At 41.6% G+C, this 22,317-nt stretch overlaps 1 protein-coding gene across 1 annotated transcript in view; it reads right to left on the bottom strand.

The window, feature by feature from the left end:
* Nucleotides 1–14,188: 14,188 nt before the first annotated feature.
* The window catches only part of RGS22 (regulator of G protein signaling 22), a 61,149-nt gene continuing 53,020 nt past the window's right edge, over nucleotides 14,189–22,317 (bottom strand). The window contains exons 22-26 of the mRNA XM_026050012.1: nucleotides 22,096–22,275; nucleotides 20,523–20,663; nucleotides 16,516–16,623; nucleotides 14,824–14,926; nucleotides 14,189–14,331 (exon numbers count right to left, since the gene is read on the bottom strand). Of these exons, the coding sequence (XP_025905797.1) occupies nucleotides 14,189–14,331; nucleotides 14,824–14,926; nucleotides 16,516–16,623; nucleotides 20,523–20,663; nucleotides 22,096–22,275 (675 nt within the window). The remainder of the gene's footprint in view (nucleotides 14,332–14,823; nucleotides 14,927–16,515; nucleotides 16,624–20,522; nucleotides 20,664–22,095; nucleotides 22,276–22,317) is intronic.

Raw genomic sequence — 22,317 nt, forward strand, 5'->3', positions numbered from 1 at the left:
GGGGGAGGGGCGGCGCTGCGCAGCGCAGCGGCCATGTTGGGGATGGAGGGGAGAGGGGTGGGAATGCGGAACGGTTGGGGCTGGAGATCGCCTGGTCCAAATTGGAGCAGATCACCCAGAGCAGGTGCCTGGCACCGTGTCCAGCTGGGTTTTGGGTATCTCCAAGGTTGGAGACGCTTCTGGGCGGCCTGCACCAGGCTTCAACCAGCCTCCCAGTGAGGAAGGGGCTGCTTATGCTCGAGGTTGTGCCTGTTGCTTCTCATCCTGTCACTCACCATCACCAAGCACCGTTTGATCACACCGTCTTAACATCACCAAGCACCATTTGACCACACCGTCTTAATATCCACCCCCATTTATATTTTAATGATATTCATGGATCAGATTTCTCCACACGGAGCAGTCCCAGCTCTTGCAGCGCACTTGGTGTGAGAGACGCTCCATCCCGACATCTTTGCAGTCCTTGAAGGAATTTCTGATCCCTGCCAGACACACCTGAGCCACTAGTGGATCTGTGAACAATTTTTGTACCTTTGGAAATAAGTTGCCTGAGTGCTTTACCTGTGGTTTCCACATAGTCACCACAAGTGCAGCTGTTTTTATCCCTAGACGGTCTTTGTGGGATCTGTGCTAACTGCTGAAAATTCCTGCCTGGAAAAACTGAAGCCTCTCCTGTGCTGTGAGGTGTTTATTCAAACCTASTATTGTGTTGACAAAGCGAGGGGGTTTTGACAACAAACAACAGGAGAGATAGGCCTTTAAAACTGAAGAAAAGTAGCCTTTTTATTATTATCATGAGATAAAAAAGTGAATCAGTAGAAAACTGCAGACAGAAATTATGCATTCAATAACAAGCTGGGGGAATGGGTTTTGCAACAGCCTTTTGAAGAGATAAAGTTTGGAAAGCATTTTTTGAACTGAGGAAAAGTTTGTCACAATAACTGAGACCAAAAYGAAGCGTGTCTGGCCAGCAGGTTTTCCTGTGTGGACGAACACCAACAGCCAAGTGTTARTGATGTCAGACAGAAAGAATGGCGAGACCAAAGTATAACCTGAGTGGGAGGGCCTAGGAAACGGCCGGGGTCGGGCAGTGTCCTGGTCTTACTGAGGGAGCCTTTGGGGCCAGGGGAATGGAAGGCAGAAAAGAGATGTCAGGGAGAGCTGCCTGGGGAATCTTAAAAGCTCCCAAGAATGAATCCTCTTGTTATATAGCGTCAGAAAAAAAATAGAAAGTATGATTAATTAGAATAAAATCATAGCAGTTTTCAAAGCTACTGTCATTATGTGTCTGAGGAATTCATCTACAAACAGTCTGCATGAGAAAGAATACTTTGCTGGATGGACCTGGGCCTACATTGACAAAAATCTGTTTTTCACTAATTAGTTCATGGCCGGCCAAGTCATTAAAATATAGTTTGTGCCACCATTTTCCCYGTGTGCCTCAGACACTGTGGGCTGGGCATCTTCACGTTATAGTTGAGATGTTAAATGAAGTGCTAATTGTTATTATTCCTTGACGTCGTGGCGTGGAGCCGGCAGCCAGCTGTTTGTTGTTCTGCATGAAGGGCAGTTTGGGACTGTGCAAAGGAGGATTTTGCCCAAGGATGCAGGGTTCACAGGCGCAGCAGCAGTGGCAGGAGGACAGAGACTACCAGTGCCACTAAGGCAATGCATGGAGCTGCTTCCTACCTTCCTACCTTCCTTCCTTGCTTCTGAGGGGGTTTATGAGGCTGACGGCCGCTCTGCACCCGAGCTGGCCTCATGCATCCAAGTACAAGTGAACAAAAAGCCCCTCTGCAAATGCCTCACGCCCACAGCAGCCATTCCCTTCCCGTCGTTTCCTTCCCAGCCACCTGAGGCGTCTGGCACCTGCTCCACTTTGGAACAYCAGCGTTAACCTACTTGCGTGAAAGGAGCTGCAGTTACTAAACCAGAGTCTGCAGCCCTCTTTTTCTCCACAAAATGTGGTAGCACCAGCTGCAGTTGAAGCTTCCTCATGATGTCCCAGAAATGGATCATCTCTTGAGGAAGAAAGGAAGGCAGTAAATCTGAAACATTTCTAGCTTATGCTCCCATTGAATTTGAAATAAAATTTAGCGCTGACTGGAGTGAAAGATAGGGTGCTGAGTCCTTGCCCTTTCCACAAAGCCTGCCAGCTGGAATACTTAGGATAGTACTTTCTGCGGTGTGGCCTGGAGCCCACGAGGAACAGGGTTGTGACAAGCAAGTGATTTTGCATAGGCCACAAACTCTTAGATGGGAATGGCTGGATAATGGATAATCATAATCTGGATCAAATTAGAACCCAAAATCTGCTGGAAAAAAAGTCACATGGGACATCAGCAATCTCTAGAGCCAGCTGCTTTTCTAAACAGTTTAATATAAAATCTACCTCCCTATCACAAAAAGAAAAAAAAAATAAACAATGCTGGCTGCCAGCTATGTGCCACATATGAACACGCATGCATTCGTGCTCCTCCTCCACTTCTGTGCCAGAAATTAACTAATTAAATCCTCTTTTCCCACAGCTGTGTTGACATCAATCAATGGTGCTGTGGAACAAACAAAGATATTATGGCACGAGAAGCTGTTTTACAAAATTTGAATGCCAGCTGTACAAAAAATAAGGGTGAATCAATGATTCCTAAATGGAAAAATACAAAATTCATAGGGAGAAGAAAAATATTTTCAGACTTCCAAAAGGGCATTATAAACAAAGGAGAAAAAAGAAAAAAAAGTTCAAATCATAATAAATGACAGGGACAGGGATTTCACAAGCCTTTGTTGATTATATGAATGCTTCTGAAATAGAAAAAAAAAATCATAAGCTTTGTTCAATTTGCAAAGAGACAGATTCTGATATTTTTAAACACGTCAAATAGTAATATAATTACATGAGTGGTCCCTTGTTTGGTGCCATGATTTTATTGCAGAAAGAGAGTCTGCTGTTTCCTGAGCTGACAGCTGTGCTGCTGCTGCCGTGTCCTCTTCGTGGTCCCTGCGGCAGAGCCCGCTGTCTGCAGTGTCCCCATGTTCGAGTCATGGTGCCAGAGCCCTGGCACAGGCTGCCCAGGGAGGCTGTGGAGTCTCCTTCTCTGGAGGTCTCCAAACCCGCCTGGATGCCGCCCTGTGCCCCRTGCTCTGGGTGTCSCTGCTGGAGCAGGGGCTTGGACTAGRTGATCTCTGGAGGTCCSTTCCAACCTCAACCATTCTGTGATTCTGTGAGTCCTCTGCTCTGTCCGACACAACTGTGGAGCTTGTTGTGGCTCCCTCACAGAATCACAGAATGGTTRAGRTTGGAAGGGACCTCTAGAGATCATCTAATCCAACCCCCCTGCTCCAGCAGGGACACCCAGAGCACGGGGCACAGGGCGGCATCCAGGCGGGTTTGGAGACCGCCAGAGAAGGAGACTCTACAGCCTCCCTGGGCAGCCTGTGCCAGGCCTGTCCCTCCTTGCCCACTCAAGCCTAGCCTCCTCCAGGGCCACCCGGRCCATGGAGGAGTTGTGCCCCTCGCTCCCTTCTCTCATCTCTCCTTGCAGCCATGACAGCRCGGAGGTGCGAACCCAGGCCCAAAACTAGAGAAAATACCAGCTCCCCCAGCAGAGACCTGATCCTGCCTTCACGTGCCACATTTCCTTTTTGTTATTATTTTTCTCTGACCTAGAGAAGGTTCTGTGTTCTCACTCTGAGATCCTCTGCGTTCAGAGGGCCTGTCCGAAGCACATACATTCTACCAATACTCTATCTGCAGTCTAACTTGTCAACATGTGAAATGGTTACATATTAATTCACTACACCCACCACAGCAGATAACAGCACATCATATGTAGGCCACACGTGTCATTAGCCTCGATCCAGCTCCAGAAAGTAATAGCAACACGATGGCAAATCCCCTCCTTTTGAAAATGAAAGCGAGCGTGAGCATTCTCCTAATGCAGGGGCCGAAGGCCAGACCTTCCCGGCTGCTTTCACTGCTTGGTTCAGGTGTTGTAAGGTTGCCAAGTCTCCCTCAAGGCAAAATCCTCTCCCCGCAAACGGTATCCCTCCTACAACAACTTTCTTATGCAGAACCCAGCGTCTGTACAGGCTGCCCTGCAATCCACGATGGTAAAACCCACCCGATGCTGCATCTTCATAGATGTTTTATAGTAAGTCTGAGCAGAAGATTCATGGGTAAACTTCAGTAGTCCAAAGTCATAAAAACAGTTTGTTCTTAATGCCTTAATAAGCTTTAGAGCAGACCCTTCCATAGCTTTTCTTTTTTTACCGGATTTGACAAGTGATCATCCRACATCCAGGGAAGCAGAAAGTGGCCAACTGCTGTTCATGGAGCTGTTATTTTGTTGAAGGAATTAATGCTGACAAAAAAGAGCTCTGCCAGAATGATCTGTGGGCAGAAAACAGTGGCTGTGGAGCAGAAGCCTCCCACAAGGAGCAGCTCGTGCCTGCTCGCCACCAGACACAAAACCTGCCCTCCTTCCTGGGTTAGGCTCAAGGCTTCTCAATTTAGGCAGCTCTCAGTGGGGCTTGATGAGGGCCTGTGACACCGAAAGAACCTGTAGGATTCAAGTTAGGGGCATCCATGTCCTTTATTAGCTGTAGCCCTTCAAGGACAAGAGCTCTTTCTGTCCAAAGAGACTGGCCTAGGTCCCAGTTAATAGGCCACGGGATTGTTTTGCAGTTTTTTCTAATGGCAAGTTTGTAAACCTTTGTCTCATAGGTTTATGAACCTCTCATTTTAGCCTGCTTTAATTCATGTTGAGGTGCTGACATGACAAGTGTTAGGAGATGCTGGCAGATTTTCCTTTCTGGTTCTGAAACGACAGGCTAGGAGGAGGAAGGGGGGGTCTCTTGCGGATTTGTTCTGTGCCTCATATCATCTTATCGCAGTCACGTCAACTGAATTCTGTCCCTTTACGAAAGGCGAGTTCATGAACGCAATTAATAACAGAAACCAAGTAACAAGTACCTCAAACATGATGTATTTGCTGACCTGTTGATGACCTGATGAACAAACTGAGAGCTTGAAAGCAATGCCGTTGTTTCCAGTTACGTCACCTGGTCTAATAAAAGATATTACCTCTTCTTAAAAAACAATGTTGCTTAGGTTTATTCTTGTGTAGGAAGAATCTGTCTACATAACTGCTATGTTCTTGAAAGAATCCATAAATTTGTGCTATATAAAATTGAATTTCTTTATAATCGTGCCTTCAGCAGCATTTGAAATTCCAGCAGTCAGTGTGTTGCTGACTAGCAAATCCCCAGCGTAGCTGAAATCCCTGTCAGGCTGGGGACCCAGGTTGGAAAGGCGAAGCACAGGCAGAAGTGCAGGACTTTCAGAAAATAGTAAAATCTTCTATTAGCGTTTTTCTTTAACAAACATCTTATTAGCATAAGCTTTAAAAAATATTCTTAGTACGGCCTGTTTTAACTTTGCTCTTTTCTTTGATATAATCTAACGAGAAAATACTAGCTCTCAAGTTTCTACTGTATTGAAGTATTTGATTAACAAAAACTGGCAATAGATAATAGTATAAGCGACCTTGGTTCAATGTATTTTGATTAAACGAGTTAACGGTAAATTTTCTTAAGATGAATTTGGCCACGTTCAACGCAGGGTTGCATGGAAATGGCTGGAAAAGTTGCCGGGATTTTTCCAAGCGGGAGGCACAAAATTGCTATAATCCATAGTCTCCACCACAGTATTAATTAGCATAGCTCACCAACTGGGACGTAGCGTTTGTAAATGAAATTCCAGAAGGGCATCAGTAAAGAACAGGATGTCGAAGCCAAATGGGAAACATGAACCAATAAAAAGGCTGAACTAGCTAGAAGTGCAAGCTCAGCCTTTGAAGTTAGTTCAAGTACTGCATGCTTTAATTTTGGTGTAATCTTGTGATGGGGGTACAAACAAGAACTCAGAAACAGATTTTGTAACATTTGGCCCAATTGTAGATGAATCAGTTTGTTGATGGTTACCAACAATTGCACAGCCAGAGAAGCTGTGGTCTTTGTTAAATTAGATTGAATAATTGGCTTCAGTGGGAGTTTCGGGTGCAGAACAAATGAAGTGTTGCAGCCCTTGACTGTAGTAAGATTCTTGAGCAGAGGCTAAGCCTTAGCATTCAGAACAGCTTGAATATGGATTCAAAGAAAATAAGTGCCCCCAGAGTCTATCTGCTCACTCCCCTTCCCCAGTGTGGGTTTGAAAATACTTAGTCATTCCTCACAAATGTGCATATGTTATCTGTTTTTAAAACTGATGACGATAAGGATTTCTGAAGCTCTCCAACTTACTCCAATGCTTAGCTATTACCCCCAAATACAATCTATGATTAATGCTACCGCGTTATCTTGGCAAGGCCAATTAGGCCTGTGTGTCTCCGTGTTTTGATTTTCCCTGCTTTGTTTTCAATAGAGTCTGGTGTAACAGCAGTGCTGCTCTCCCGGCTTCGGGAAAGAAAAGATCCCTGTTTTAGCCTGCTGGATAGTTTTCTCAAGGCCTTATTACTGCTAAGCACCTCTGGAAATGTGAATTAAGAGAATAGTTCAATATATTCGTCAAATTTCAGGATCAAGAAGCCAGGAGTTAAGATAATACCTGAATTGTAAGATTTTAAGTGGAAGATAAAAAACGACGATACACGCTGTCCGTTTTCAGAGCAAGCATTCAGTTCATTAGCCTGAAAATATTAACTCATTTATTGTAGTCCGCAGTGAATAGCACAACACCTGCCATTAATTTAAAAATATAGGGATTTTTTTTTCTTGTATATTCTTTCTAGATCAAAGAAACCCTCCCTAGAATTATTTTTATTTCCTCAGCAGCCACGAGAGCTTTGAAAAGAGCAATATCCTTCAGCCAAGCAAACRTAAGGGCTCTCTCTTCTGAAATGCAAATGAGTACAAAACCAAACACTTGAATAAAACATGACGATCTTCACTTTCAAACAATTATACAGAAAAAAAATTAATGTTTGGAAAGTCATATTAGGAAAAGATGATATACCACAAGCTTAAGCCCTGTATCATCATGACCCCAAAACAGATTACTGAGTCATCTTCTGCGTATATGCACACACATGCAAATCTGTGAAATGCAGATGCTATATGCACATCTCCATACACACATATATACACAGAGCTGTAGCGGTGCAGATTGTGCTGGAGGTGACAGTTGATGCAAACAGCATCAAACAGCAGTTCTGCAAACTGATCCAACAGCAGCTTGATACCTTTAGAGGAAYGGGTGATACTCAGACTCCAACAGGGTCTGGGTTTACAAACCAGCTACTGCTCAGCGAGCAATCATGGATGGGGTGAAAGCCGTTTATTCACCCATAGGTGAAAATTATTAAGGCTACTTGATTGCATTTCCTGAGCCGTAGGCATCCCAGACTACCATAATAAATATTTCCAGCGAAATCTATTTATTGGCTTTGACAGATGGGAATATTGCATAAGCTATTGTGTGCTTGTGCATTCCTTGAGTGTGATGCTGTGTTTTTTTTTTTCTTGTTTGTCTTGTCGTTTGTTTCATTTAACTTTCTCATTAATGGCACAATTGCTTTGCTTTGCTCAAGAGTCCTTTTCTGAGAAGAGACAATTACTTTCTTTTTAAACTTCTTGCCAAGAAAAGAATTTCAAACGCATATGGTACAGAGGGATTATGTACAAGATTTAGAGGAAGAAGAAATATCTCAAATTAAAAGCACAAATCTACTTACTACGTTTCCACTTTTCCTCTGACATGAAATGAAAAGTTAACATGAAAAATGAACATAGTTCATCCGCATGCTCTGAACAAATACATAATTAACATGTGGAATAAGCAATGCTGTTGTCAACACTTGCAACTCCGTTACCATGAAAATAAAATATTTTTTCAGTAGTAGAGAAATAGAGGAAAATTCAACTAAATGCTGTGCGCACTTGAGATAAAACTTGAGATGTTTAGCACAATGATTATTAAAAATAGATGGAGAATCTCATTTATACCTAGATACTCTTAAAGTATTGTGGCAACTCAGTGGCCCCTTCATATTTCCAGTCCAGTCCAGTGCTCTAGCACTTTGAGAAGTTATTATTCAGTAGCAAAATACGTGTTGTGCCCATCGTGTAAAAGCTTCTTTAAATCACTGGTACAATTACAGATTTGTGAGTTCATTAGCAGGAAGCTGAAAGTGTTGATTTTGGTGTTTTTGGTGTTTTGGATTAATCCTGTGTGCTGGACTGACAGAATACTGTTTGAAGGCTACATAATAAGGGAAAAATAATAAAAAAAAGACCATATAGAAACAGCAGTGCCATGTGGCTTTCAATTTGGGGACTGCAGTTTAGCCAATTAGACGTGGACCTGTTCCAAAACTGCACATTTGAACAATCTTGCACGAAGGAATTTGAAACTTAGATATGAGCTATAACTCTCCCAAATCCCGGGAATGCTCAAATTCAGACGTGAAGGATAGGTTTGAACTCTGAGTAGAGATCAGATCTGAAATATTGGTTCAATTCTAACTTTCCCTAACAGTTTTACAGCAACTATTGAAAGTATTAAAACCAGGAATGCTCTGTAAACTTAAAAGCAAGGGACTGCAATTAACCCCATCTTATCTGTACTYAAACATGACTCACAATGGGTGACTAGGAGCATTTATATAAAAAACAGAAACAAAAATCATCAGTTATGTATTATAGGACAATTTAAACAGGTCAAATGCAGGCTAGATGATTGCAGCTCCATTGGCCATAAGAAGCTGCACAGTGATCGTTTTGGCCCTATATTTAATATTAGAAGCATAAATAACACAGCGATTTTCAAGTGTGGGGCAGGACTTTGATGCACTTAGTCCCTCCCTTTTCTGACATTTTTACACACACACAAAATCTTGCTGAGATCTATAGTTTTGACCAGAGAACAGTACTGGGCAGTACTGAAGCCAGCCCTTTCAGAAGTTCACAAATGGTAGAGGATACTAAATGTCCTTGACTTTAAGTCTGTAATATCCTATAAGGCTGCAAATGCAGAAGCAGCAGGGAAGGGATGCCTGTCATTTTGTCAAACATTTTTACGAACAACAGGAAACCAAGAGTCCCTTATTAATGACAATAGCTACTTAATAAATGCCTTCATCTGTAGCCCTCACTAATTTGTAGTTCTTCCTTTCTTTGCACTCAGACCCATTTGAAAAGGTCACCGTGATTCTTCTCCCGTAGAAGATGCAGACAGTGCAGCCCAGCCCGGCCTGGCCTGACCCCYCTGCATGCAGTAGGAGAGGCACAACCAGGGGCAGGGGCTGCTAAACCTGGATCCCCCTGTGTGCAGAGCACCTCGCTCAGCCGCTGAGCTCAATAGCCCATGATTAAGCACGAGGTTTCCACACCTTCAAAGGGACAAGCCAAGCCACAGCTCAGCAACTAGGGCTACCCCCATTAATAGTCTCTCCTAAGGAACAGCCAGTACAGAACAGATCATGAGGAGGCAAGACAGCTTTTCACTGATGCAAAAGCMGCAGCTTTTTGCTCTTTTCTCAGTGTAATAGTGACCACCACCAGAGAGCTACTGAGAGTATGCATGTTAAAAACATAATCCAAGACTACGTATTTCAGGCATTATCTTGTCTTGTGCTTTGTGTCACGCAGTAGCAGGCCAGAAGTCAAAACAAAATCTATAAATCTCCTTCCTGAAATGTATAGTCACACTTCATGTTGATATCATAAAGTATTTGAATGAATAACTTAAGAACTGAACCCCTCGAGGTAAGCCCTGTGTGATAGGCAAACTATTTTAATGAACTGACCAAGTCTGGTCAGAGAAAGCTGAAATGCACAATAGTAGTATCTAAGTGTAAATATTTATGAATGCATAAGGTGGTTTAAAAAAATCCAGAGTACTTCCAACGTATTGCAATATTTGCAAGTAAAAAGGAAAAATGTAAGTCTGTATGAATATATTTAGATTTTATTTTGACCACCAGTAAAGCAGATGAATCATAAATCYATTCAGAAGAGTTTCTGGATTTCTCTTTCTAAAACAGATCTGTTTTGATAATGTGTAGAAGCAAAGTCCACACACAGCCTTTATTCTGCAGTAACGCTGTAGTCTTCACAAACACCTAAATTATATACAGTTCATAAGGAATGAAGTTTTGTTTATCTAAAAGGAGAGATGCTAGAGGTGTTGAGGGCATCTTTTGTAGTCCTTTAACCTGCACAACTCACACAGGTGGTCCAGCAGCAACCMAAGAGAGAGTGTGTCTGACAGACAAGATAAAAGGCAACAGCAGTGCAAGCTGCCTGAAGTGATTTACAGCAATCATATGTATTTAGTCGCTATATCCATTAAGTTCTCAGACTTTCTGTTTGGAATTGGCAATAGTCATTACTTGATCCCTRGTCTAAAATCCCTATTTCATTTCAGATGTATCACCAAACACCAGTTGTGTGGGATCTGCCACTGCATCAGATTAGACTCAGTAACCCAGATATAAAAGAGTTCRTGTCTGTTAATATTTCCCTTGTGCTTTCCCTCTATTTTTCTGTTTTTCTTTAAAGCTAACACATGAAATAGGCATAACCATATGACACATTCTTCAAGCATTTCAAACAGATATGATCCTTCTCAGTTGCATATGAGAAATGGTCCATAAATGATTGTGTGTGTACACACATATATAGAGAAAATGCATATATTTCAGATAATATAGAGACAGAATTGTAAAATGGATTGAGAATTATTGCTGATTTACAGAATTGAGAGTGTTCAGACCAGGTCTGCAAAATGCTCCTCACTCACTGAAGAACACAAAGTACATAGTGTTGGGTTTTATTTTTGAATTTGTTTATAGATTTGATAGACAAGTACAGTATTAATCGTGATATCTTGCTAAACGAATAGTTTGAAGGGGCTGGTAAATTTTCATTAATAATTTTGTAAGGCTGGAATACATTCACAAGGAGTTCTATCATCTGGGACAAATATGTGGATAACATTTTTCATTTAATAAGTAATCCAAGTATGACTCAAGTAAAAGCTACTGATGTAAGATAAGCATTTTCTACATGTTATTTAACTTTATTTGAACGAGAAGAAGGCAAGAATACAACAAATCAGAATCTGACTGCCAGAGTCCAGCATTTGGTTGCAGGTACTGTACTTACCCAGCAGGAGAAGGTGGCCTTGCACATGATGTTCAGACTGATGTGGGTGTCTGTGTTGGTGGTATTTTACAATTTTCCTTTGCCCTTCACATTAATGAGTGGTGGACCAGACAGTATCACACGTGCTCTGCTCTCTACGGGATGCTACATTCCACCCTCCTCAGATGTACTGAGCGTTAAAGTTCAGTGCATCTGTGAAATTTGGGTAAGTAGATACCACCCAAACATTTAAAGAGATTTGACATCCTTGTTGTGGCCTCTACCTAAAAAGTCTGCCTCAAGCAATGATGAAGTCATTTACAGTTATGGCACAGGGAAATCAATGGAAATAAGCATGATGTAAAAATCTGTATCTAAACTGTGGGGAACCTAGGAACTGAACTGATGAGTTCTCTTGCTCCTTCAGTGAGGATACATGAGTTTTATCTAGAAAGGGTGTTTCTGCTCTTGAAGAAGCTGCCAGTGGAAGTCCCCTACAATTCTAGGTTATTTGGCCTAAAGAGTGAACACGACTAGTGGTCCTTAGTGCACCCAAGTAGTCCCCATGGAAGAGGAAAGGACGCTCAAATGGTCCTCAGCAGGTTGATGACCAAGAGCTCCAAGTGAAGCACCTGGATCTCTGACATGGCTCTTCCTCTTTTCCCGGAGATTAGAAGGGGGAGAGGAAGATAATCCAATCCCTAGCACTGGGCTAARCCCTAGAGAACTCAGCAAGCTGGAACACACTCATTTGCCTTTCCCTTACATGCTCTGCACACATGTACAGAAGAATGGAGCCAACATCTCTGTGGCTGGGGACCCGTGATTAAAGTGGTCTGAAAAATGTGGAGAAGGCTGTCATCATCCTCTCCCCTGCCTGGCAATAAATTCTGCCCCTGCCCCACCTTAAAATCCCAAATAATCCTTTGGCCCTGGTCCCCACATCAAATCTGCCCCCTTAAAACTGCTCTGATTCCCCCAGTTCATATGTTCAGTGTTGCCTCTCTGCCTCCCTTGAAGTTGTAAAAAGAAGCAAGAAAGAAGAGAGAGAAGAGCTGTCCAAGAGCTTTGAGCTCCCACAGCTTTCCTGTGAGTACAGCCTTGGGAGGAATAACATTTTGCAAAAATTATTAATCAGATCTGTTCCTGGTATATTTTAAGCCTTGCTTGGGGACTGAATCTCAGAAATGAGGCAGGAGGTGTACTTTAAACCAGGAATCAGGCTGGATTTAGACCAAACCACAACAAGGTTTGATTTTATGATAGTTCAGAAATCTCATGACTTACTCTTGATGACTAGAAGTTGCATGAATTGCAGAACTGAGGCCACAGCGTGCCAAGACACACTGCTTCAGAGCCGTCAATTCAATACACAGTGTTTTACTTATTCATTAAATCAGGCACTATAGAATTGGGTTTGATTGCCTACCTAATTGCCCCMTGCATGCCCCTAACTCTGATTTGAGCCACAAGAAGTGCGAATTAAATAAATAAATAACACAAGAGTCATTATCATAGTCATGTTGATATTAAGCACATTGAAATATGTTTCTTTTCTTATCGTTGACTAAAGCCACATTTTTAATAACATTAAAAGTTGTTATCTCTGCTGCAAGCATAAGTAAAAACCTCACCAATGCCTTATTTGTCTCCTGGCCGCTTTCACCGTGTGTCTCTGCATCCCATTTCTCAGAAAAATTTTAATTTGCCTGCAAAAAGAATATCATTTTCTGTGTCATGACTGCTTGAAATGCTCAGAACAGGTCACCTACAAATGCATCAAACACTATCATGATCTTCTGCAGAAATCTTGCACCAACAGCAGAGCGAAGAGGCGATAGCGGGGAGCAAGGTTGAGGAGAACCACCAGAGGACAGGGATACAAGAAGAGACAGAACAAGAAGAGACAGACACAACAACGTTGAGCTAAGAGTGAGGAAAGGGCAGGGCAGGGAGATTTCCAGTGGAGGCTGAGAGGAGGCTGTAACTGAAACGAGAGCAAGGGAGCAGAGCGCACAGCTCTCAAACCTCTCCGCATCTCTGCTTTCTCATGGCATTGGGCAGCACCACAGGCTGATCTCAGGTTTCAGAGAGTGAGATGGGCTAGAGACTGCTGTGCTGGGTTGTGGCAAGAACTGCAGCCACCTTGGACAGCCCCTTTGAGCMAGAGCCGGGATGGAAGTTTCTCAGCTCACAAGGCAAGACTGAAGTCCTTGCCCAAGGGCTCTGCATGGAGACATAGCTGCGTGTAGAGCACCGAGTCAAAGAGCAGAAGAGCTATCATACAAAAAAAGGGCATGAATGCATGAAATATATTAACATTATGGAGGTGTGTAAGGTACAAACAGCTGTGAGATTTATCTATATCTAGGAGAGCTGTTGAAAAGGCAGAGAGAGAACATGAGGAAATAACAGAGTAAGGACTGCTGCAATTTTCTCCTGGAGAAGTATTCAGGCACTGGGAGCTTTAGGAACAGCAGACAGGGCAGGATATGAAAAGAGCAATGCTGAAGACCTGAAATAGAAGATGAAGGAGGAGCAGAGCGAGAAGGAGAGCCATAATCCAAGTTCTGTCAATTTTTTGAAGTCCACCTAATTTCAGAGTAGACTTAAAAATCGAAACCAAGCAAGATCTCCAGGGAACTCTATCCTAGGAATTCAAGCTTTGAAGTCATTTTCCTTTCAATGGAATGCTCTGCTGTTCCACTCCTTTTTCCCATTCCAGTGCTTAATATGCTTCAGCAGAGATGATCTATTCCTAGTTTTGTGTCAGGCCTTTGCCAGTAACTCCATGGGGTTTGAGCTTCCTCCAGTCACCTCATGCTCCTAGTTAAAACATTCCAACAGGAAAGCCTAGATTACCACATTTCAGAGGCTGCATTTTGCAACAGATTTCCATCTGGCTAAAAGACAACCATGTTTGGAGTAAAAACTAATCTTGTCTTCATGGTGAGGCTGTATAACTTCAGTTAAATGTGGAATGGGGCAACTTACTAATAATGAGCATCAGCATTGACAGGAAAATTAGCTTTTAAAAATCTAAATTTCAAAGTACCGTGTTGGCAATCCGGTACTCACTTTCTGTTTCTCTGGGAAGATCTAAGCGTTTCTCAAAGATCGTACTACTCCTTGAAGAAAAGATGAATCTTTCAGAGCTACGTGGCTTCAGCAAGGACATAGATGAGGAACCTGCATATAGAAATAAAGCTGAAATGATGGAAAACTGAGTAGTTTAATATCACATGCTCTATTCAAGGAACGGGTAGGTCATAAACTCCTTGGGCAGACCCTAGGGCAATACTCATAGCTGATACAAGCTTGAGGCAACTGCTGGTGGATCCCACGACAGCATGCTGACAAAGTGGTGAGAGTTTCACTTGCTTGATTGCACATAGGTTGCTGAAGTACTAGAATCCTTTGGAGGTGACCCAAGGAGGTATGGAATGAAGATATGTACACATTCCTTTCTGCATCAGAGCATGTGTAGTATGGCTCTTTCCTCTTCCCCTTCGTAGAAACTTGTCACCCATCATTCTGGTGCAGAAAGCAACTTCCCTCTTGACAGKGTCAAGAGAGGCACTGGCTTACATATGCTACTCAATCACCTAAAGCCCCTACGCTGAGAAAATTTCACCTAAGCTATATGCTCGGCCTCCTAAACTACACAACGTGGTTAATAACCTGTAAGGAGTGATGATGGGTTTTTCTCCAGATCTTCTTGCATTTTAAGGAGTATTCTCTCCTGCTCCAAGGCTTCTATGTACTTGGAATAAGACCAGGAAACCTGCAAAAAACATTTAAAAAAAGTAGCCTCCAGACCACTGAGGTGGTCCATTTTAATAGTGCAACAGAAAGCTTATGTTATATCCCAGTAACCAATTGATCTCAGTTATTGAAAACAGGGGGGTTGTCATGACAGTACTGCARTTATGGGACAAATAATCTTGATGCAAAAAAAAGCAAATCTACAACACTGTTAGATTAACCTGACAGACCCGATGCTTATATTCTTTTATCATCCATCCTTAATTCTCAATGACATTTGATCTCATTTCTTCTTCAAATTTATACAGGCAGACCTTTCTCCTTACAAAATTTTAGCCTTTTGTGCGGTCATGGACTTTAATTCCTCTCATGTCCCTGTTGTATCTCTTCAGTGCACCTTATCTCAAATCCAAAAGGCCTCATTACCATCACACTTCCTTCTGCCTAACCTCCCTCGCATCACGCTACTACTAGCAGAGATGGATCATTCAGGGATGGCACCCTCACCTTTCCTAAGGAAAAAATGTTGCCCTTTACATGGCAGCAGAGCCAGCTTCAGTTTCAACATTCAATGTTTCAGGTTCAAATCACAATGGGAAGTGTACTTTTATTTGGCCTTTTTTTTTTTTTTTTTCCTTCATTACAACATGAAAAGCTTGAGGCCAATTTTTCATTTTGTGATTCAATAAGAAGAGTTTGTAGCATCTTCCTAGAGCAGCAAGGGGCTGGGAGAAAAATCTGGTTCACAAGAGGTTATTGCTCTTTATGCAGTTATCTGGCCTCTTCTTGAAGCCYGAGGCATATGGTATTGATATACTTTCCTGGGAATCACCCAGCTCACTTTTTTTCTCTTGATATAAATATAAGCAAAAGCTACAAAGGTCCATTTAAGGGATAAGACTATGAGCTTAGCTATGTAGTTTGCACTTTGGCTTCAGATTTGGAGGGATTTTCAGACTGCCTATTTCTATATTCTGCCATCACTAATGTTGTGCCATGGAGGAGCTCCAAGGAATTGAAGCACTGAGTAGAGTGAGATTTACTCCTGCATCACGTGCTACAGCTGTGATTATTTGACCGCACAGATTCCCCATCCTATCACGGCAGTGTCCTTCATTACACATTTGATGCATTATGCGAGTTGTACTCAAAGAAATACTAGATAACTAAGTTACTTTCTGTCTGACTTTATATACAAATACCTAGATTTACTAAATGACCTCAGTTTCAAGTTGTGACCTATTAGTGCAACAGGACTCAAGCTGAACCATTTTTTTTCAAGAATTACCCTAATCATACAATATTTTTTCTAGATTAAACYTCTTTTCATGCAACTTATCTCTAAATTAAACCTCCAAACTTAAATGGCCTGATATTGTTAGATATTAATACTTCCTAGAACATAAATCTTACACAAAACAAAAGAGATGATAAGGTTGGTAAACTAATAAACAGTAAARTTAATGGTAGAAGAATGAACAGGTATTGAAGAATCATGTAGCAGGTATTCTGAGCCAAACCTTCCCATTCTCCTCAAGCCATTTATCTTTTTTGAATGATATGATTTATGTTCAGTCTGTTTGTGTATGCATGCAGCTTATTAGTCACCTGCTGCGTGTATCCATATGGACATGATGCTCGTCTTCTCTCCACACCAAATTCATCTCTGAAAACACTGCTTGACCGACTGAGAGCTTTTTTCTCCTCTCCTTTACCCTGCCAACAATGGGAAGAACTCATAATTAGATGTGAGCAGTAACTACTGTAATGAAGTAGAAAGCCTAAGGAAGCAAAATTGTCATTTGAAACCTGTCATGTGTGGTATCACCTTATACTATTGACATATTTTGGATTTCTAATGCTCAGGTTCATAATTTATCACCTCAGACACACTAACAAATAGAAGACACTGCTTTTTAAAGCAAATTTACAGCATTTCTTTGTCGCTATCAAGTTTCCTCACCAGCCCCTGCCAGCCATCTTCATTTCAGATTCCGAAGGAGCAAGTTGTAGCTAAGGGAAAGGGTGAACCTGCAACAGAATATATTGTAAGGACAGAGGGGCATTAAAAATCCTCTGATGTATACATGCAGGACATAGGATTTCCCATGGTTTATTCCAGCTCTAAGTCCAGCAGCTGCATATGAGCTACAGTGTATATATTAGAAACTTAGGCAATCTTATTTAAAACATTTACAGTGGCATGCAAGGCACCGTAATCCTTGATAAATGCTCAAGATATTAACTGTTCACTATTTTAATGTTGTTTTAGTGTTTTTTTAAGGCTTTGCTTTTACACAGTCTGCCTGATTAGCCCCACAACATCCCCATGAGGCAAGTAACATAATTTGCTTGCCCCATGTTGCAAATGAGAAAAAGAGGGGAGGTCAAATGGTTTCCCAAATTCACTCAGGAAGTGCCTGAAAGACCTGGAAAAGGACCARAATATCTTAATTCCTTTCTTCCAACAAGCCTTTTTCTTAATCATGCTATAGACCCACCATCTCTAATGGAGATTTTCAGAAACAGACCTGCTTAGGCAACATGGTATTTATCTTCTCTCCAGAAGCAGGCTTGTTAACTTTGATAAGACACTAATGGGACTTATTAATTAATTAATAGGATAAGACACAAATAGACTTCCTAAAATAGGAAGACTAATGCATAAACAGAATCACTACCCATACTCAAATAATATTGTTGATATTTGCTATCTTTAAATGAGAATGGAGAATTAAATAAGTCCTTTAATAACAACTCCTCATAGCAAACAAGACAAAGTTATGGCAATGGCACAGCTCTTGCTACTATACCACTTACAAAGAGTAAGGTTAAAACTAAGAAGCTTAAAGAGCAATCACAGAATCACAGGATGGTTGAGGTTGGAAGGGRCCTCCAGAGATCATCTAGTCCAACCTTCCTGCTCCAGCAGGGACACTCAGAGYACGGGGCACAGGGCGGCATCCAGGCGGGTTTGGAGACCTCCAGAGAAGGAGACTCCACAGCCTCCCTGGGCAGCCTGTGCCAGGGCTCTGGCACCCTCACAGTGAAGAAGTTCCTCCTCACGCGGAGATGGAACTGCCTGTGTTGCAACTTATACCCATTGCCCCTTGTCCTGTCACCAATGAGAAGAGCTTGGCCCCTTCCTCCCTGCATTCTCCCTGCATGTACTTATACATGTTAATCAGATCCCCTCTCAGCCTTCTCTTCTCCAAGCTAAACAGGCTCAACTCACTCAGTCTCTCCTCATACGAGAGATGTTCCAGTCCCTTAATCATCTTTGCTGCTCTTCTCTGGACCCTCTCGAGAAGCTCCACATCCTCTTATACTGGGGAGCCCAGAACTGCACCCAGTACTCCAGGTGCGGCCTCACCAGAGCTGAGTAGAGGGGCAGGATCCCCTCCCTTGGCCTGCTGGCAACACTCCTCCTGRTGCAGCCAGGATCCCATTGGCCTTCTTGGCCACGAGGGCACTGCTGCCTCATGGTTAACTGAGGCATGGTTAAGGAGTGGAGCARTGGAGCAGTGAGGTTATGCAGCACTTACAGGGGGTTTCCCTTACTGCCAGGAAGCCTTCAGCAGGTCAGGTAAAGCAGCCAAWTTTTTTCCATAAGTGCCAAGGAGGCACCAGACAAATCCCTGCAATAGTCAGCTAATACCAAGAAAAGTCATGCTCTGTTCTCCAGTGACAACCTCCCCGTCTCCCCGGGTTTTCCTCTGTGCTACCCCCCTGTCCAGCTGCTGGGTCACTGGTCCCTTCAGGAAGTGAGGACAGCCCAGGTAGATGGGCCAGCACAGCAAAGAGTTTGTGGGAGGAAAATGTAAAATTTGTCTCCAAGTACTGCAGTTGTTTAGTTTGACATAAAGCACAAATAGATGGCAATAGATTTGAGAAAAAAGGTAAGAAAAAATATCGTTTCCACCCTTTGCCAGAGGCTTCCTCTTCTTCAGCATGTGCCTGGTAGGACCAGGAACAAGACATTGCAAGATATAGAAAACACTTTGATCCTAAATCTGACTTCAGGAGTGGCTTTAGATTCATGCACTGTCCTGCCACAGATACTTTGTCCTTGGCTGGGTTGAATCAATTTGTTGAAAGTTATGCTGTCACTGAGGGGACAGAAAAGAGGAGGAAACAGGAAACTATTTAAATAAAGAAAGGAAAAAAGGTTTCAAAGACTCATCTGTCCTCTTAGTCTTTTGAGAGGTTTTAAAGATAACTGGTATACTGATTTTTTTTTTTTTTTTTTTTTTTGGTGAAAAGAATAGCCTGTAAACTGTTTACTGAGCTGCATTTTCTGCCTATCACTTTCTAACATTTCTTGCCCTATTTTCCAGTTTAAGAAGAGTAATTCACCTTTCCCATTTGTTCCCCATAAAAGCGAGGCTGCTGCCCTCCTGGCCAAGATTTTATTTCCTTGATCCTAATCAGAAATCTTATAGACAGGCAACAAACAGATGGAAAAAATAACTCTGTGAAAACACAGAAGTGCATTACTTTGAAATATTGCATTCTTGCACTATAAGTATTGCCAATGGCCTTGCCAGACATTTCTGTATGGAGGCAACGTGCTTTGGAGAAAGTAGCATGAGTTCTTGGATTTTAGACTTCACTTGACATTGCTGTGTGGCCTTGAGTAACACTTCACTGATCCTCAATTTTCATCTGTCTAAAAAGAGGATAACAAAGTGGACATGTTCTTACAGGCATATGTCTTTATCCAGGTACTCATGCGGTTYCCATCACCGGTAACATCTCAACACATGTGTATATGGTATTTAAAATATGTAAAGGTCTTCTCATGCTACTTAGGATAGTTTGCAAGTCTAGTAATTTCCCAGCTCTTAGAGGAATGTTCTCTCCTCAAAGCTGGCCAAACAATTACATTTGGTAAAAAATAAACTTTTGCAAAGCCTATAATCAATAGAAAAAAAAAAAACATTATATTTTAATAATAAAATTCCAAGAAAAACAATTTTACCAGCAAGCATTCTACTCTAGAGGTCACAGTTCTGTTAATGCACTGAAACTGCCTGGAAACTCAGTGTGAGAACTCTTAACAATTTCACTGTCAAAGCTAAGAAATACTCAAGAGAAGATAAGGCTCGTAYGGAGCAATTAGCATGCAAATATTTTAAAAAGATGATGTGTAGACTTCTCAAGGGCTCCTTCTGAGATAGACATGAAATCTCTGGGGCTTTTTTAATAGGGGCCACTGAGGACTGTAAATCCTCACAAATGACAGAATACACTGAAAGTGCAGGTGAATCTATGTTTACCAATTGTAGCATATATCCCTTTTTTTTAGGTTTCATCCCTCTTTTCCACTTTTTCCCTCTGCACAAAAAGATGGCTAAAATACATTTTCCCCTCCGCTTAATGAAAGGAGTATTCCATTGACTCATCTGCTTCAAGTTAAACATACATATATGCATTGGCAGGATTGGGAGCTAGTTGTCCTAGGAGCGGATCGTATGTCAAGCTTGCATTCTAGCAGGAAGATTTCAGTAGCTGTGGATCAGACTGAGAAAAAGGATATTTGAATTCCTGTACGTTTGCTCATAAAAGAGTGTGCATGCAGCCTGTCAGCTCTCACGTGAGTCTCTAAGCCTTACCTCTGCTGTTTTGCTTTTCTTCTTTTGCATCAGTCGTTCTTTTTTTCTTTCCAAGGCAGGTAAAATATTGTCAGTGGCCAGGTTGCTTCGAAACTCGCAAAAATTTGGCCAAAATTTAAACAGAAGTGCAAAAATAGTCATCTGAGCAGAAAGAAAAGAAAGTCTATCTTGACTGTACTAAGAAAACAGAGTTTATGGTAAAATAAAATGTAGTTTACCATGAGAATGAAATAGCTATTTCTTTTTGAATACACAGCCCTGTTCCTCTCACGTACTGTGTCCTGACATTTCAGCCCAGCTTTGCTCAGCACATGCTTTTCATCAGTGTGTTTATTACTGGTGAGAAATCTTCCTAAAACACAGTTAAAAAGCACTTTCTTTTTTTATATTTCCCTAAACAATTGTTTGCATTAATGAAAACATCCATCATTTTTTACAACTATTCTTGATAAAATATACACCAGCAGAATTGCTTTTGCACCACTATTCTGCTCAAGTATTTCAAATATTCTGTTCATTAGGGAGAGCTTTTTTTTTTTCCTGCTTAAGCGAAAGGAAATACTTTTTTTTTGTCTCTGGAAAGGCTCTTAAACCACATTACAGATCTATGAGCAAATCCTGGATAATTTTTAAATGATATAATCTCTCACAGGGTCTTTTTTGAACTAGAATAAGAAAAACAATTTTAAAAAAGCAAACAGAGGGGCTCAGTGCATTCTGTTGCTGCACGTACTAAGGCCCACATTTTTCGAGTTATTTAGAAGTTTAACTCTCATTGAGAAACTTGGCTTTAAAGGGAGTCAGGCGTGCTCAGCACCTCACTGATTCTGGCTCAGCCCACTCAAAAGTGACATTTGAGTCACTATCATATTCCAGTCACAGCTTTTTTGCCAAGTTCTTCCTTTGGTTTTGTGCTRCATTTCTGGAATTTGCTATGTTTTACAGTCTTAACTCTTAAATAGGCCTTCTGGTTTCTCCTCAGATCTGTATGAATCCTTCTCTCAGACAAACCATTCATCTCCTGAGATCCAAATGCGTTATGGACTCACCTTTGACTGGCAGTAGTATTTAGCACAAATATCAGGGAGAAAAAATTGTCTACAGTCATTCAGCATAAACTCTATATTATAGAGAAGGGAAAGACTTTCAGTAAGCAATGCTGTCTTTGTCCTTTACAGACATCTATTTTTTTWATATATTAATATATTTAAATGAATGAATCCTTTAACTACAAATTAATCCCCTGATGTTAGAAAATAAAAAAACAGCAGTTCAAAAATGAGCAAGTGGGCAATGAGATCTCCTAAACCAGGCTGGAGAATACCTTTCTAGGAATCAGGAAGCTGGGAAAAAAAAATGTCCAATTTATTGAGCAGTTAATATCTGGAGTTTCTCTGTCATCTCTAGCATATAATCTGTATTGAAATGGATGACCACAATATTCTACTTTGTGCCTAAGTTTATGTACAGAGTCCAAATTTTCATGCAAGCCAAAAGTCCTGTACATAAAAACAGGCACAGGAATTCTAGCCAAATCTGTTACAGAGTCTTCCATCTTTTTTTCTTGTTTTACCTGTGCCTCTCTAAAAACGTAAGGTCCTAGTTCCTTCCTGTGCTCCARAATCTTCTCTGCTTGTTCAAGTGGGATGTCAATCTGCAGAGCTGGCGGCACAGCGGAATTAATAAAGCAGTTGATAATAGTTGTGATTTTATTTTCGATTGTGGCATTATCACAATGAGAATGGCACAAGTCCTGAAAGATGAAAAACACCAGTTTTAGTCAATGTAGATAGAA

This window comes from Nothoprocta perdicaria, unplaced genomic scaffold (assembly GCF_003342845.1).
Source record: "Nothoprocta perdicaria isolate Ctin4 unplaced genomic scaffold, notPer1 scaffold_64, whole genome shotgun sequence".
Lineage (NCBI taxonomy): Eukaryota > Metazoa > Chordata > Aves > Tinamiformes > Tinamidae > Nothoprocta > Nothoprocta perdicaria.